Raw genomic sequence first — 15,132 nt, 5'->3', positions numbered from 1 at the left:
GAGCCTTCACTGGATTTGCTGTTCCCCAAGCTGAACAAGAGGCAGCTCCTCTGCCAACTCTAGGAGGTAAAGAAGGGCTAAATGATCCCGTGGAAAGGCTGATAACCACACATATTACACGATGCATAATGGATTCCTCAGCCTGGTCACAGGCAGCATCTCACTAAATCCTCACCTCCACATGTTAGGTAGGACTAGTGTGTCCATTCCACAGATGAGAACATTGAGGGAAAGAGGACATAAGAGCTGGATTCTGACCGAGGTGTATTCTAAACTCAGGACTTTTTGTTGACAGAGGAATGTCCTCAAATAGGAGAGCAGGAAGGCTCTCAGGGCACATAAGGACCAACCCTATTAGAGAAGGGGAGTCCAGAGCACTTGGGGACTTGCTCGTGGTCACACACAGGTTAGGAGAAGAGCAGAAATTAGAGCCTTGTGCCTAACTCCCAGGCCCACGCTCTTCTGCCTGCCATCCTCACTTATAGAGACTCTGATGAAAGCTGTGTCTGCCTTTAGTGACCTCTTGTGGGCATAACATGAGGCTATGCAATAAAATTGCATATTGGAAATAAAATTCTGATGGGCTAATCGCACCTCTAGAGAGAACCTGGATTTTGTTCCACCTAGCAACCATCTAACGGGTAGGGGAAGCAGTGAGGGTTTTATGGTTGACTTCTTTTCTCTATGCCCTTTTCAATTTTTTCCTACCATTTTCAATCCTACAAGTTTTTCAATAAATGTTTCAGGTTGGTTTGGGATATCAGGCACAAACATAGTATCTGGATTCATCCCTCAGCTTCTTGGAAGAATGACAAAACTGTAAACAGAATCTAAAATCAGCTATAAAATGGAGAAACTCAAATTGCAGCTCTATTTTTTTTGAAGGTGTAAAAATTATCAAGGTGTTTATAAAGATAGGATAATAAAGGCCGTGAGCACTGGGAACTCATAAGGGACTGGGAAGCAATCATCCTTGACCCAAGGATAAGAGAAAAGCCTTGTCTAGTGGGCAGCATGGAGTTTCAGAACCATGGACAAGGGCACATGCTCTATCAGTCACCATCACCACCTCCCCTTGCCCCCGTCCCAAACATTGTACTGTACGGGTATCTAAGTAGAACGTGCTCCAAATAACATCCTGTACTTTGGCCCTATGTCTCTATTGATCTCCTACAGTGAAAAACAAATGCAAGAACAACCCATGTGGCCGGGGAGAATGTCTCATTACTCAGAGCCCTCCTTACTACCGCTGTGCCTGCAAACACCCTTACAGGGGTCCAGACTGCTCCACAGGTAAGTGCTGGAGGCCTCTTCTGTGCTAGGCTCTCTCCGCTCTGGCTTGTGCCTGGGATGTCAGTATCCTCCCGTGTGGACGTCCAGATACATCCAATGTTTTTAGTGATACCAAAGATGGCCCTTTTAACTGGGACTTTTTAAGATTTATTATTCCTAGAGAGTCCAGTGAAAACTGACTGGTTTGTGTCCCTTCCCATTAAAAAAATCATCCTGAAACTCACTTCCTCTAGGAAGTAAGCCCAGGTCTATTTCTAGAATGGGCCACATAGGAGAATAAAATCTACAGTCACTGCTGTGAGTCAGGCATTGTCCCAGGAGATTTACATTCTCTCTCACATTCTCCCAAACACTCTATAAGAAGAGTTTTCCAGATTTAAAAAACTGAAGTTCAGAGAGGTTAGCCAACTTGCTCACAGTCACACAGCTATCAGGAGGCAGAGCTAAGTTTCAACCTAGCTCAGACTGGCCCCCAAGTTTCTGCTCAGTCTGTGTGTCTTGTTATTCCTTACTGAGTGACCCATCTGCTTATATACTTTTTTTCAGGGCCTCAGTCACATTGCTTCATCCATGTTTTGTTTGTGTTCTTAAGGTTTGTGTGCATGTTTACTAGCATGTCAGTGGGGCTCTCTTTCCCCTTTGATAAAGATCCATCTTTTGTGAAAAGATGGACACCAGGAAAGTGCCACCAATATCTCCCCATCATCTCAGATGTAGTGGCCACTCCTTCTGAAGAACCATCCTGGCCCAATTTCCTGTATTCACAGTGGTTCCCGCGTGCAGGCCAAATCCCTGCCAGAATGGCGGCACCTGCTCCCGGCATCGGCGGAGATCCAAGTTCACCTGTAGCTGTCCCTATCAGTTCAAGGGGAGGCTCTGTGAAATAGGTACGGGTCCCTACCACGACTCTCCCAGGAACTCAGAGACATATTGTGAGGCCTTTGAACACTTGTTCTGTTGGGGTTTTGTTGCTAGAATGGAGTCAGGATTCCCAAGTCTTGCTATTGCCTCAGCCTTCCTAAGGGCATAGGCTGTGTCTGGCTCCAGGTGGGAAAAGTAATAAACTGGGATGAGGTGCAGGCAAATCAAAGACAACTGGGCATCCTCGGGCCTCAGTCCACCTACTACCAGTTCTTGTTTGAGCCAAAATTAACTAACTTGGCTCCCACCCCCACAACCATGATATTCCATATTTTTAAGCTGGGTTGAATGTGGAACATTCAGACCACCTTCCTTCTGGGACCTTGTGGTGAAATCTCAGGGGGGAATCAATATTCAGGTCCACTCCTCTCACCACCTGATACACCTGCCAGGTCCTGGCTGGTCGTGGCACGCCAGTTGGTCTCAGTTCTCACACTCCTGCCTGCTCTCTCCGAGGTTCTGACGACTGCTATGTTGGTGATGGCTACTCCTACCGAGGGAAAGTGAGTAGGACAGTCAACCAGCACTCATGCCTTTACTGGAACTCCCACCTCCTCTTGCAGGAGAATTACAACGTATTTATGGAGGATGCTGAGGCCCATGGGATTGGGGAGCACAACTTCTGCAGGTAAAACTTACCTTCTTCCTTATGCTCACTTGTCAGTGTAAGGGTTTATTTGTCCCTTCCCACTCCTAGTTTTCCTGGGCCAGCTTAGAAGTTTTGGAATGAAACACTGAAACTCATCAGCTTTCTTTCTAGGAAGATTTTCCAACTCAGGATAGGTTAGGATATGCTGCTATAACAACAACCCCCAAGTCCCAGTGGTTTGAATACATTAAAGTTTACTTCTCACTAATGCTCCATGTGTCATGTAGGTTGGGAGGCAGGGGTGGGGGAATTCTTAGCTCCACAAATTTACTCAAATAGGCAGGAAGGGCAAGGAGAGACTGGAAAGTGGAGCATGAGATTCTTACTACCTCAGCCTAGAAGTGACACATCATCTCTGCAACACATATTTCATTGGCCAGAAATAGACACAGAGTCCCACAAAGCTTCAAGGGAGAAATGGAACTTCAAAGGAGAAAATGGAATATTTCGTGAGCATTACAGTCTTTGCCACGAGGATGTTCAGGTTTTCCCAAGTAAGGATGATGCCACTTCTATCCCCGGCGATGACTAGTTACCTTCTTCCCCAGCTGCTGCCTCCAGACCATTCTGTTGGCTTCCTCCCACTGCTCATTGTCTAACTAAGGCCAAGGACATGCATGATCTGCACACAGAAACAGGGACTTTGCGTATGGCTTTAAACTGGCTCCATTAAGCAAGAGGGTTTCCCTTGCACAAAACACAAGTTCCCTTCCACTTTCACTTTCCTTGAGCTGTCTTCTTTCCTTTCCCCCCATGGAGCTGTCTTCAGGGTGACCCCGGCAGCCTTTCTCAAAGAATTCCCATGCATGGAATTTGAAGTTTTGGGCAGAGGAGACCTACTCTCATCATGTTTCCATGGCTATTTCACTTTCCTGCAAAGAAGGATCTTCAACAGAGATCTCATTTATTTTCCTATAAACAATTTAATATGCTCTGTGAACCCTGGCACAAAACTTGTGAACTACCTCCTAGTCATTAGGAATCTCCTCTGGAAGTTAAGCTTTGGCCCCAAAGCTATGACCACCCTTGTATGCCAAGGTTTGCTAACCTGTTGGGAGAATGGAATGGAATGTGGTCCCAGGGGCAATGCAAGAACTTGGTACTGTCTTACCCAAAAGTCCTTTAATGACGTCCAGTGGGTTCACCGAGCCTTGACCCTGGGTTATGTTGTTTTTTATTTTAGAAATCCAGATGGAGACAAAAAGCCCTGGTGTTTCATTAAAGTGAATAAGGCAAAGGTGAAATGGGAGTACTGTGATGTCTCCACCTGCTCAGACCTGGGTAAGGGCCTGGGAGTGGGGAGGTTGTAGATCCACAGAAAGATGTCCCTGGCACCCCCACTCCTACCTCTGTCCTCCCACCACACCTGCTTCACCCTCTGCCATCCCGGTAGCAACCCCACTGCCCGATCCTCTGCTCCCTTCTCAGGATGTCAAGCAGACCTGGATACCTTTGTAAACTCAGGCTTCCTGACTTCCAGTCAGTGCGCTCAGTGGCTACTGATCTGTTGCTTGCTGTGTGCCAGGCACTCTGCCAGCCTTCAGTGCACAATGGTGATCAGATGTCCACTGGGTCTCCATAACTTCTCAGGCTACAACATGGTCTGAATTCCAGCCTCACAACCTTCCTGCCAGTCTTCCTTGGCCCACCTCTCTACCCACATCTGGAGCAATGCACCCTCCCGCCCGGGCATTACTTCCCTGGACAACTTCATTTCTGTGCCTTTGCTCTAATGGTCACTTCTGTCTATAATGCTCCATCCCATATCAGCTCTTATCCATATCCAACCATTCTTTGAGAGCCAACTCAAGTAACCACTCTTCCCAGAAGCTGTCCATGAAGTACCAAGTGAAGTCTTATCTCTCCCTCCTTACAAACCCCATGGAATGGATTGGGCATCACCCATACAACATTTATTGCCCTCTCCTTTGTAATGACCATGATCTGTGCAAATGTCTTATCTCCTTCACTCTACTGGGTCTGGATGTCTTCCCCCAGACAACAAAAAAGCCTCCAAAATATATGTGTGCATTAACACATAGTTAAGCACATACCCAGAGATGGATTTATATATTTATACACACATATTTTAATTGAAGGATAGTTGCTGTACCGTAGTATCTAAGTTAAAGATGTACAATACAGTGATTTGCAATTTTTCAAGGTTGTACTCCATTTATAGTTACTATAAAATATTGGTTATATTCCCCAAGTTGTATGATGCACCCTTGTAGCTTATTGTATACCTAGTAGTTTCTACCTCTTAATCCCCTACCCCTATGTTGCCCCTCCCCGCTTCCCTCACCCCACTGGTGACCACCAGTTTGTTCTCTATATCTGTGGGTCTGCTTCTTTTTGTTATATTTACCCTGGTGTTCTATTTTTTAGAGTCTAACATATAAGTGATACACATTTTTATGTGTGTGTGTGTACACATGTCAAAATAAGAAGGAAAAAGCAACATCTTCATCATTAATTCTATAGACTTGCTTTGTATTAATCAGTGTGTTCAACAAATGTTAATTGCACACCTACTAGGTGCCCATCCAGAATGCACCAGCATAGTGTCTTAGCTCTGTACACGGCTAAGCTGCTGGATGCAGAGTCATACCTCTGGCAAGGTCCTTCTGAGAACCCGGATGGATGGCGAGAAGCGTGATGTGTTTTTCTCGTGTTTCACAGACACTGCCAACCCAGAGGGAAGCCCCACAGAGCCCCTGACCAAGCTTCCCGAGTTTGAGTCATGCGGGAGGACTGAGATAGCAGAGAGGAAGTTCAAGAGGATCTATGGAGGTTTTAAGAGCACAGCAGGCAAACACCCGTGGCAGGCGTCCCTGCAGACCTCGTTGCGACTGACCATCTCCATGCCCCAGGGCCACTTCTGTGGGGGGGCGCTGATCCACCCCTGCTGGGTGCTGACTGCCGCCCACTGCACTGAGTAGGTACCTGGGGAAGCAGAGGCCAGGGTGGCTCGAGTCCCTGGGGGTGTTCCCTTCCCATCTAAGTAGCATCTTGGTGACTCTGGCAGGATTAGGGGGTCTGATCTAGCTCCAAGGGCAAAAGAATGTCTCATTTAAACCAGATGGAAAAGAGCTCCCCTGTGTAGGATGCTTACCATGTGTATCACATGTATCGTGATATTCAATCCTCAAAACTATCTACTGAAAGATAAGCTCAGGGAAGACAGGGCTTTTTATCTTTGCTTAATTGTAGCATCCCCAGTGCCTAGCACAGGTCTTTGTACGGAGCAAGTGCTCAGTAAATATTTGTGCATTGAAAGAGTTGATTGTTATTCTTATTTCATAAATGAGAACCCTGAGTCTTGGAAAGGATTAGCACTCTGCCTGAAGTCATGTGCAAAGTAAGTGGGTAAGTGGGAAGGGAACCCAGACCCACCTGCTTCCTTAACCTCTCCAGCCCTGCCCTGAACAGAGAAAAATAACATGATGCCATCACCAATGAGCCTCCTGGGTCAGGTTTTGACTCTTGTGTGCCTTAGAGAAGTCAGCACCCACTGGGGAGCCTGAAGAACCACCACCTCCCCCAAGTTCCCTAAGTTCATGGTCAGGGCTGGTCCCATGGAGCCCAGGTTCTGGGGGTGGCCTTGAAGGTCTTCCAGTCCACCCTGTTATTAAACAATTTCTTCTGGGATTCTGGGAGGTGTTCCTCAAGAGAGGTCAAAAATGTAAACATTAGCATCTACCAAGAATACATGTTCAAGATGTTAACTGGCTGCTTTATGGGAAAGCCCAGGGGAATGAGAGGCCTCCCAGGAAATGTGGGCTACCAGTTAGGGCTTATATTTGGAGACTGTTCCATTAATAAAGCTGTCTCCTCACATTATCTTATTTGGATGACACAGCAGAGTTCTGTGAACAAGACCAGGATTACAGGTGAGGATGCCAAGGTGTGAGAAGGTTGGGTCATCTGTCGAGGGTCACACAGCTCACCAGGAGTAGAGCCAGGGCGTGGCTCCAGTCTCTCAAATTCCAGGGCTAGTTCCTGATCATCTCACTTTCCCCTGTAGCTTAAAAGCCAAGTATCTAAAAGTGGTGTTAGGGGACCAGGACCTGGAGAAGACAGAATTCCATGAGCAGAGCTTCGGGGTGGAGAAGATATTCAAGTACAGCCACTACAGTGAGAGAGACGAGATCCCCCACAACGACATTGGCAAGTCTCTTCTATCATGGATCTCCCGTGGGTCTCATCCTGGGGGGGTTTCTCTACTGACGGAAAGCTGAAGCTTGGCTCTAGAAGGTGCTCTTATCTTTTTGGTCCCTCATAGACCCTATAAGGTTGAGAATTTATCCCAGAGCTTTCTTAGTTCTTAATAGTCTGTGTTAGCGTTGCAGATAAATGTGCACAAGCTCTTAAATTGAGGGGAAGAGATGCCAGGAGCATTGTGTTGTGGAAAGAGCTCAGCCTTGAGTCCTGGCTGCCCTATGTATTAGCGGGCTTAACCCCGCTAAACCTCAGTTCCGTCTCCTGTGAAATGGGGACATTGATGTATGACTCCACTCTCTCTCCACTCACTCAGCCTAGTAGGCAATGATGCACTTAAGCTGCTTACTGCTCAGTCTGTACCCTATTTCTCCAGTCATGGGACATTCACGCTCCTTCCTCAATCTTTTTCCCCCTTAAAGCCTGTCTTTTTTAAAAAATAGATTAGAAATTATTTAAAACTCAACTGCTATTCCAATATTGCTCTCAGTCGGAAGAGTTACTCCTCCCCAGGTGAAAGTTACAAGAATGAAATGACCAAGGGAGACATTCTTAGGCATTGGGAGCGGGGCTTTGCTACGACCACCTTCCAATCAAGTTGAAGCTGATGCTTCTTCGACAGAGAGGATATCATTGTCCATTTCCCCTTTCTCTACCTAGCTTTGCTCAAGCTAAAGCCAGTGGATGGTCACTGCGCTCTGGAATCCAAATATGTGAAAACCGTGTGTTTGCCTGATAGTCCCTTTCCCTCTGGGACTGAATGCCACATCTCTGGCTGGGGTGTTACAGAAACAGGTAAGACTGGCCATGCATTCTCCCGAGACTCGGGTGAGTTGCATCCACCGGATGAGAAGGGGTCACATTCAGCTGCCCTTCTGAACTAAGATCAGGGTTATATTCAAAATGTATTATCAAGAGAGATTGCCCAGCTTTCAAGCTCTGGTTTAATCTCATCACATCCAAGGAGTCTTCCCTGATGTCCGTGTGTGTCCTTAGCTCCTACCCTTAGACCCTTGACTTTCACCAAGGATTGATGCTGTATCCATGGAGAGCGCTCTCCTCCCCTAGGCAGACTGGAAAGGGGATAAGTTAGAAAGAAGATAGATTTTGGAGTCAGACTTGTTTTAGATTCTTGGCTTTGTCACTTGGACAGCTGAGTTTTAGCTTCCCAATAACCTCCTAGGTTTGGAATCATGATAATAGGAGAGGATAGAATTCTCTAGAGGCATTAAGTCAGCCCCTGGAGGGCAGGGGTCAGGTTTCATTCATCTTTGTCCCTCCCGTGGTGCTTTGGTCAAGACTCTCTACATGGTAGCATTCTATAAAATATTGTTAGCCCAAGTTATTAATTTGCCTCTAGGGTTTGGTCTTATCTAAAAAAAGGAACCAAAGGGCTACTTTCATCATAGTACTGACAAGACTACATCCTCTAACACGTGAAATTCAGAAGTATATTTTAAGTCTTTTTCAAAGACTCAAAATAGATTCCTCTTTCCCCCAAATCTTGTTCTTAATCATGAAAAGCAAGAATTAGTTTAAATAGACCTGTATTCAGGAAGATGTGAAATGTAATATTCAAATTTATCAGAACTTTTGGGAAAGAAGATATCTGGTAAATAATCAGACTTAGGGTTAACCAGAAAATCCTTTTTGTAGCGAACTTCATTGTAGCATTGTAGTCTCTCTAAACCTACCTTTCAACATCATCACACTGACAAGAGCAGATTGAGCAGAACAGAGGTTCTTTAGGGGAAGGAATGTCTGCTCTGGGAAGCAGGTAATCTAGACGGTCACAGGGCACTTCAAGCATCGTTAAGGATCCACTCCGTGCCAGCCCTCTGCCCAGCACGGGAAATTAGAAATAGGTTTGAGACATCATCCCTGCTCTCCCGACTTCATGGTCTAGTTGTGGAGACAGAGGAGGAAATAAATGATTCTGCTCCATGGTGATTAGCACAGTATGAAGGTCTGCAGGGCCATGGCGCCGGCTGAAAGCAAAGAGCCCCAACCCTGAAAGAGGAGGCTTCTCTGCCTGTCTCCTGGAAAAACCCTTCCTTCCCCAGCTCAGGGCTGGAGGTCCTCTTCCGACCCCTGCTGGCTTCTCATGGGGCAGGTTCAACCCTGGTCCCTACAGGGGCAACCTCTTTCCTCTGCCCCCTAGGAGAAGGGTCCCGCCAGCTCCTGGATGCCAAAGTCAAGCTGATCAGCAACACTGTCTGCAACTCCCGCCAACTGTATGACCACATGATCGATGACAGCATGATTTGTGCAGGAAACCTTCAGAAGCCTGGGCGAGACTCCTGCCAGGTCAGAGATGCTAAATGGCACTTGGAGAAGGGGAGACTGGTGGGACCTGATGCTGGGCACAAGGGGCCCTTAGAGCCCTGGGCTTGGAGGTGGGTTCAGTGGCCCAGCTGCCACAAAACCGAGGCACAGATGGCAAATCTGAATCTACATGAATCCAGGACAACTCGGCATGATAACACTAGCGGCCACTTTGCCTGGATTGTCTAATTTAATTCTCAGCCTGGTGGAGGGGATGTCGTCATCACCATTGGACAGATGCTGAGAGAAATTATCTTGGCCTCTAGCACCTGGGTGGTCAGGAGGCAGAGCAGGAATTCGCTCCACTGTGTTTAAATGTGACGATGCTCCTTCTGGCCTCAGTGCTGGGCAGTGTGTCTGCAAATCCCAAGAAGCAGGGAACTGTCCCAAAGACCAGTGGCCAGAAGGATAAAGATGAGAGGCCAGAGAGTTCAAAAAGTACTGACTAATCACTAGGATGTGTGTGTGTGTGTGTGTGTGTGTGTGTGTGTAAAAGTGTGTGGGGGGCAGATTTAGCCCTAATAAATTAATTGGGTGAGTAGCTCCTCTGTGGCCACCGCCAACCCAGAGCCTGTCTGACATCCCCTCCATCTAGGTCTTTGAGATACCAGCAGGGACACATTCAAATCTGAGCTCCTCCCGACAAAGGGACCCGACAATGATCTGCTGGCCTTGAGCCCACTTTGGGATGGAAAATCACAGTGGCTCTCTCCAGGTTCCACTGTGACCCTCCGCCCCTTTCCAAGGGGCCACAGATATCCACTTACTCAAAGGAGGGGCATGGGCAGGTGGGTGTGCTTTGCCCTGAGTCCCTAGAAGATGAGTTAGAAAAAATTGTTCAATTCCCTAGGTATTTCGAGGGCTTCCCTTGCAGGCTTTGGAAATAGACAGTCATGGGTTTGAAACCTGGTTCTGTCCTTTACTTTGTGACCTTTATCAATTACCCTATGCCTTAGTCAGCTCAAGCTTCTCTAACAAATTACCATAGACTGGGTGGCTTACACAACAGACATTTACTTCTCACAGTTCTGGGGGCTGGAAGGCTGAGGTCGGGGTGCCGGCCTGGTTGGGGTCTGCTGGCTTCTCATTGTGTCCTCACACGGTGGACAGAGAGCTAGATCTCTAGGGTCCCTTCTGTAAGGGACGTGTGAAGGCTGCACCCCCATGACCTAATAACCTCCCCAAAGCCCCACCTCCCAACAGCATCACGCTGAGTATTAGGTTTCAGCACAGGAATTTGGGGCAGAGGAGGGGCACAAACATTCAATCCACTGCATCAGAGTAATTCTCCGATCCCGGGTGTCTAGTCTATAAAATGGCAATAGTGTACCCATGAGATCATGAGGTTGTGGCTAAGACTGAGAGAGACAGACAGTTCATTAAACCTCCTACCAGTCGTAGTGTGCAGGCAGCAGCAGCGTGTGTGACAGGTAGCATCCGCGTTCATCCTGACCCCTTTACCTGAGGGCTTAATATGAACCGGACACTGCTCTCTGTACTTTTACAAACATTAGTCCTCACAAGAAACCTCGGGGTGGGGAGGGCGTTCTGTTGACATCAATGGTTTACAGCGTGAGACACCGAGGCCCAGCTGGCCAGCAGGCGGTAAGCCTGGTTTGGAGCCCAGCAGACTTAACTCCATAGACCATGTTGAACATCAAGGCCATGCTGCCTGTGAGCCTCAGCCTTGCTGCCCCGTGTGTGCCCCGTGGGTCCCGGAAGGGGTCTATCCCAAAAGGCACTACCCCTCAGGTCCCTGCCGGAATGAGAAGTGGAGGGCCCCCGAGAACACACGGTAGTAACACCTGTGTGACTAAGAGTCATGACAGGCCAGGAAGGAAAGGTGTGACCCCCACACAGCGCCCCAGCCCTGTGGCTTCTCTGCCAAGCCCTCCCTGACTCAGGGCATGAGTTGGTATTCGCTTCTCTCCCTTCAGAGCACTGTGTCATCTGAGGCAGAGGAAGAGCCTTCTTGCCACTTTCCACCAGGGCTGGCCACTGATCCCACCCCATCATCCCCTGGTGTCCCTCACGGAAGGTGGGGGGTGTCTCCAGATGCACTGTGATTCACAAAGCTGACTCACGCGTCTTTGTCCTGCAGGGTGACTCTGGGGGCCCTCTGACCTGTGAGAAGGGTGGCACCTACTATGTCTACGGGATAGTGAGCTGGGGCCTGGAGTGTGGGAAGAAGCCAGGCATCTACACCCAGGTGACCAAATTCCTGAATTGGATCAAAGCCACCATGGAAAAGGAGGCTGGCGTCTAAGGTGTCTTCCGAAGCCCAGAGCCCATCCTCCTTGGCACCCAGACAAGGCAAGGCCTCGTGGGCAGCAGTGGACACCCCTTGGGGCCTCCAAGGGTCTATGGTCTAAGCAGAGACCACTGCTGCCCAGCCTGGACCAGCATGTTCACCATTTCCTCAGGCTCCCTCCTGGGGAAACCCAGAAATGAGAGAATCAACCTGAGATACATGCTGTTTGCTTCCCTTCCAACAACTGTACCTTCTAGAAAATCAGTGTTCACAGACTGCCTTCCCCTGGGACACTTGCAAATGCACGCTTTCAGATGCCTCAGTGTCGGTGGCTGTCACCTTTACCGCTTTATTCCTCATTCCAGACACTCAAGGCGTGCCACAGAGCCAGCACCCACTTCCAGTATTCGACAGAGGACCAAAGTACAACATTCTCCACTCACTTTCAGGGAATTGTTATTTTAATAAAGGAGGATCAGGGGAAGGGCCGGTGTGCTGCTTTCACAGTTGGCCCCAACTGAAGCCAAGTCTCTGGCGTGCAAATTTCCTCTCCAGCTTCTGCCCCAAGAATCCCGGGCAGATGCTGCCCACTCACAACGGCAGGGCCCTCCTTCTTTTGACGTGCAGAATCTCAGTGGCATCTGGGTTCACATCCCCTCTCTGATTATCTCCAGTCTCCACAGCCTCCGGCTCCCACTGCAGAAATCACACACAACCTCCCTGAGTGGGGATGAAGCACCCGCCCCGCTCCTGCAGGACGAGCTGTCTAACACGCTCGCCCTCCCCTTCCTTTTCCCCTCCTCCACCCTCCCCAAGAAAAAGGATCCTCGAGGCAAGGAGGAGAAAGAAGCAAAGCCAATCTCTCATTTAGACGTGGCGTCTTTCTTCTGAACAAAGGAGGGTTCAAAACCCAGACTGTTGTAGCCAGCAAGTCCCTGACCCTTCCCGCGAATGTAACGAGCAAGCAGTCGGTGCAGCCTGGGCTGACTCGGCCGGGACTGATGCAGCCCTGGCACGTCTGTCTCCGAAGAACTAATGGCTGTGACTTCAGAGAAAACCCTGCGGGAAGTTTAACCCGGGTGTCATCTGCCTGGTCAGCTCAGACCCATGAAATTAGGCGCCTTGCCTGAGTTGCATTTCACACTTCTTTAGAGCCAGCTGACCTTCGGCCAAAAATAAAGTTTGAAAAGAAACTGTGAGTTCGCCTTTCCCGCCCTGGCCCTGCAAGCCGGGGTGGGTTTGCAGCCCGCTACTCACGTCAGCCCCCCGGAGAGCCAGGCGCCTGGCGTTGGCCAGTTCTGCAGCCCGCCGTGCCATCTCCACTCTGTACGAGCCAGGAGGTGTCCAGCCAATACCTCTGGTCAGGTTCAAGTCAGATTTGTACTTGACCTTGGGGGAACGGGGGGAGGCAAGAGGAATAGGTCAGCAGGTTTCAGGGTGGTCTGGGCACAGAGTGGAGACGCTTTAAAAGGCTGCCCTGGGGAACTACGTTGTCAGTGAGGCTGGGAAAAGGGTGTAAACTCGTCTTAAGCAGAAGCTGCTGCTGAGGACCCCATGTGCTGTTCGCTGAGCCAGCAGGACGCCGTCCCCTGCATCTTCCCCTTCAAGTGATGGGAGCTGCAATGGGGGTGGTGGAAGGGAGACCTGGTTCAAGCCCGAGGCCCCACCTTAACTTGCTCTGCGGCCTTAGGGAAGTCATTTCTCTACTCTCAGCTTCAGTTGCCTCCCAGAGAAAGTGCACGGGCTGGGCTGGGCTGGGCGACCACTAAGATCCCTTGAAAACAGACCGGCACAGCAACCAAGAACTGGGCTCTCACATCAAACCAAATGGGGCTCCGATCCCAGCTCCGCCACTTATTTGCTGTGTGATCTTGAGTAAGTTACTTAACCTCTCTAAGCCTCCGGTTCCTCATCTGTAAACTGAGGCAGTAACGGGGTGGCTGGGGGTGCTACCCAGCACAATGCTCGAAGAGCATGTGGCACAGGGCCTGGCCCACAGTAGGGACCCGACACATTGCAATGCTTGTCATTTTTTCCTGTGCTATCGTGTTAGGTCTCCTGGTTCTAGCTCAGCCCAGCTCCTCCCTGGGGGTAACATGGGATGTGGGGTTACGGCCATCTCTCATGAAGAGGCAGGGCCTCAGCCAAGCGGGTGAGGGCTGCTCACATCACTCTGCAGCTTGTGGGCCTTCTGTGCGTGCTTCAGGCCCAGCTGCTCCAGGTCGCAGGAGGGCTGGGGCAGGGGCTGCCTGTAGTGCACGTCGCTGGCCAGCTCCTGGCTCCTCTTGGCCTGGAGGAAGCCGGGCTGGTCCAGGCGGCTGTGGAACTGGGACCGGGTCCTGGCGAAGTCCTTCTTGTACTCATTGTCACTCTGGAGTTTGCCGACGCTGAGGAAATGCCTCATCCTTGGGTCGTCGTTGACGCTGCGGTACCCAACCTGCAGGCCCCGGTCCCGGAGGAAGGCCTCTCTGTACCGGAACTGCAGGTCAGAGGAGCAGAGCTGGGTCACGGGTGCCCACCCCCACTCCAAGGCCAGCCCCCGGGATTCTCAGCAGGAAATTCAACAGTAGGTTAAGGGCACAGCTATGGATTCAAGTCGACCTGGGAGCTCTGTCTCCCTCTGTGGCCTCCCAGCTGTGTGGCCTTGGGTCAGCTACCGAGCCTCTCTGAGCCTTTGGTTTCCCCACCTGATAACATGGGAGCATGAACGTCCACCCCATGGGACACTGAGAGGATTCAGTGAGATGTCTGGTGTAGGCTCATGGCCCTGCGTGGCAGCCGCTGGTATCATTGCAGCAGCAGGAGGACTGCGCCCTTTCTGTCAGCAGGCATCCAGCCTTTGATTCTTTCCAGCTTTCAGAGGCCCAGTCCAGTGCTCCTCAAACCATCCACAGTGAAGAGCAGGACTCATTCGATTTTGCTTTTTTATATTTCCAGTCCCTCAAAGTCCAACGTGTGGTCCTACAGCCTGTGATCGGTAGGTAAGCAGTAGCAGGTGCATTTGATGACACCCAAGCTGGCTTCCCCTCTGCTCAACCAGATGAGTCTACGGGTCACACGTTGGGATGTCATAATGTCTAACTGCTAAAAAATGTTTCTAAACTCTCTCTTGATTTCTGTACTTATCCCAGTAACAAGCCGTTCATGAATGATCACGAATCTAGTGAAGATGTCTTCCCCTTCAACTGTAGCAGTTAATGTTTTGAACACCTGCTACATGCATGACACTGTAAACCCCTTTATTTTTCTCCCTATAGCAATCCTAGGAGACAAGTATGAGATTCTCTATTTCAGATGTAGAAATTTGAGTTCAGAGAATTTAAGCAACTTGCCCAAGACCACAGAGCCAGTTCCTTGGTGACTGAGCCCGGATTTGAACTCAAGTCAACCTGGGGGGGGGGGCAATCTCTTTCTAGCCCACCACAGTGCCCTTCAGCTAAAAAAAAAAGGTCCACTTACTGAAGGTCAACAA

At 49.5% G+C, this 15,132-nt stretch overlaps 2 protein-coding genes across 13 annotated transcripts in view; one reads left to right on the top strand and one right to left on the bottom strand.

Moving 5' to 3' along the window:
• The window catches only part of HABP2 (hyaluronan binding protein 2), a 34,345-nt gene extending 21,492 nt beyond the window's left edge, over positions 1-12,853 (top strand). The window contains exons 5-13 of one of the 2 annotated variants that reach the window (XM_045506633.2): positions 1,177-1,293; positions 2,061-2,180; positions 2,671-2,842; positions 4,047-4,144; positions 5,546-5,801; positions 6,891-7,033; positions 7,745-7,879; positions 9,249-9,391; positions 11,511-12,853. In XM_045506633.2, the coding sequence (XP_045362589.1) occupies positions 1,177-1,293; positions 2,061-2,180; positions 2,671-2,842; positions 4,047-4,144; positions 5,546-5,801; positions 6,891-7,033; positions 7,745-7,879; positions 9,249-9,391; positions 11,511-11,675 (1,349 nt within the window). In that variant the 3' untranslated portion in view covers positions 11,676-12,853. Of the gene's footprint in view, positions 1-1,176; positions 1,294-2,060; positions 2,181-2,670; positions 2,843-4,046; positions 4,145-5,545; positions 5,802-6,890; positions 7,034-7,744; positions 7,880-9,245; positions 9,392-11,510 lie in introns of both variants that reach the window. The other variant, XM_010969827.3, reaches the window with a different exon arrangement.
• The window catches only part of NRAP (nebulin related anchoring protein), a 66,296-nt gene continuing 63,263 nt past the window's right edge, over positions 12,100-15,132 (bottom strand). For 9 of the 11 annotated variants that reach the window (XM_074373593.1, XM_074373592.1, XM_074373590.1 and 6 more), the window contains 3 exons: positions 13,828-14,139; positions 12,918-13,049; positions 12,100-12,356 (listed from right to left, as the gene is read on the bottom strand). In XM_074373593.1, the coding sequence (XP_074229694.1) occupies positions 12,252-12,356; positions 12,918-13,049; positions 13,828-14,139 (549 nt within the window). In that variant the 3' untranslated portion in view covers positions 12,100-12,251. The remainder of the gene's footprint in view (positions 12,357-12,917; positions 13,050-13,827; positions 14,140-15,132) is intronic. The other 2 variants (XM_074373598.1, XM_074373595.1) reach the window with 1 other exon arrangement.

The sequence above is a fragment of the Camelus bactrianus genome, chromosome 11, assembly GCF_048773025.1.
Source record: "Camelus bactrianus isolate YW-2024 breed Bactrian camel chromosome 11, ASM4877302v1, whole genome shotgun sequence".
In the NCBI taxonomy this organism is placed as follows: domain Eukaryota; kingdom Metazoa; phylum Chordata; class Mammalia; order Artiodactyla; family Camelidae; genus Camelus; species Camelus bactrianus.
This window is presented reverse-complemented; position numbering and strand designations above follow the sequence as displayed.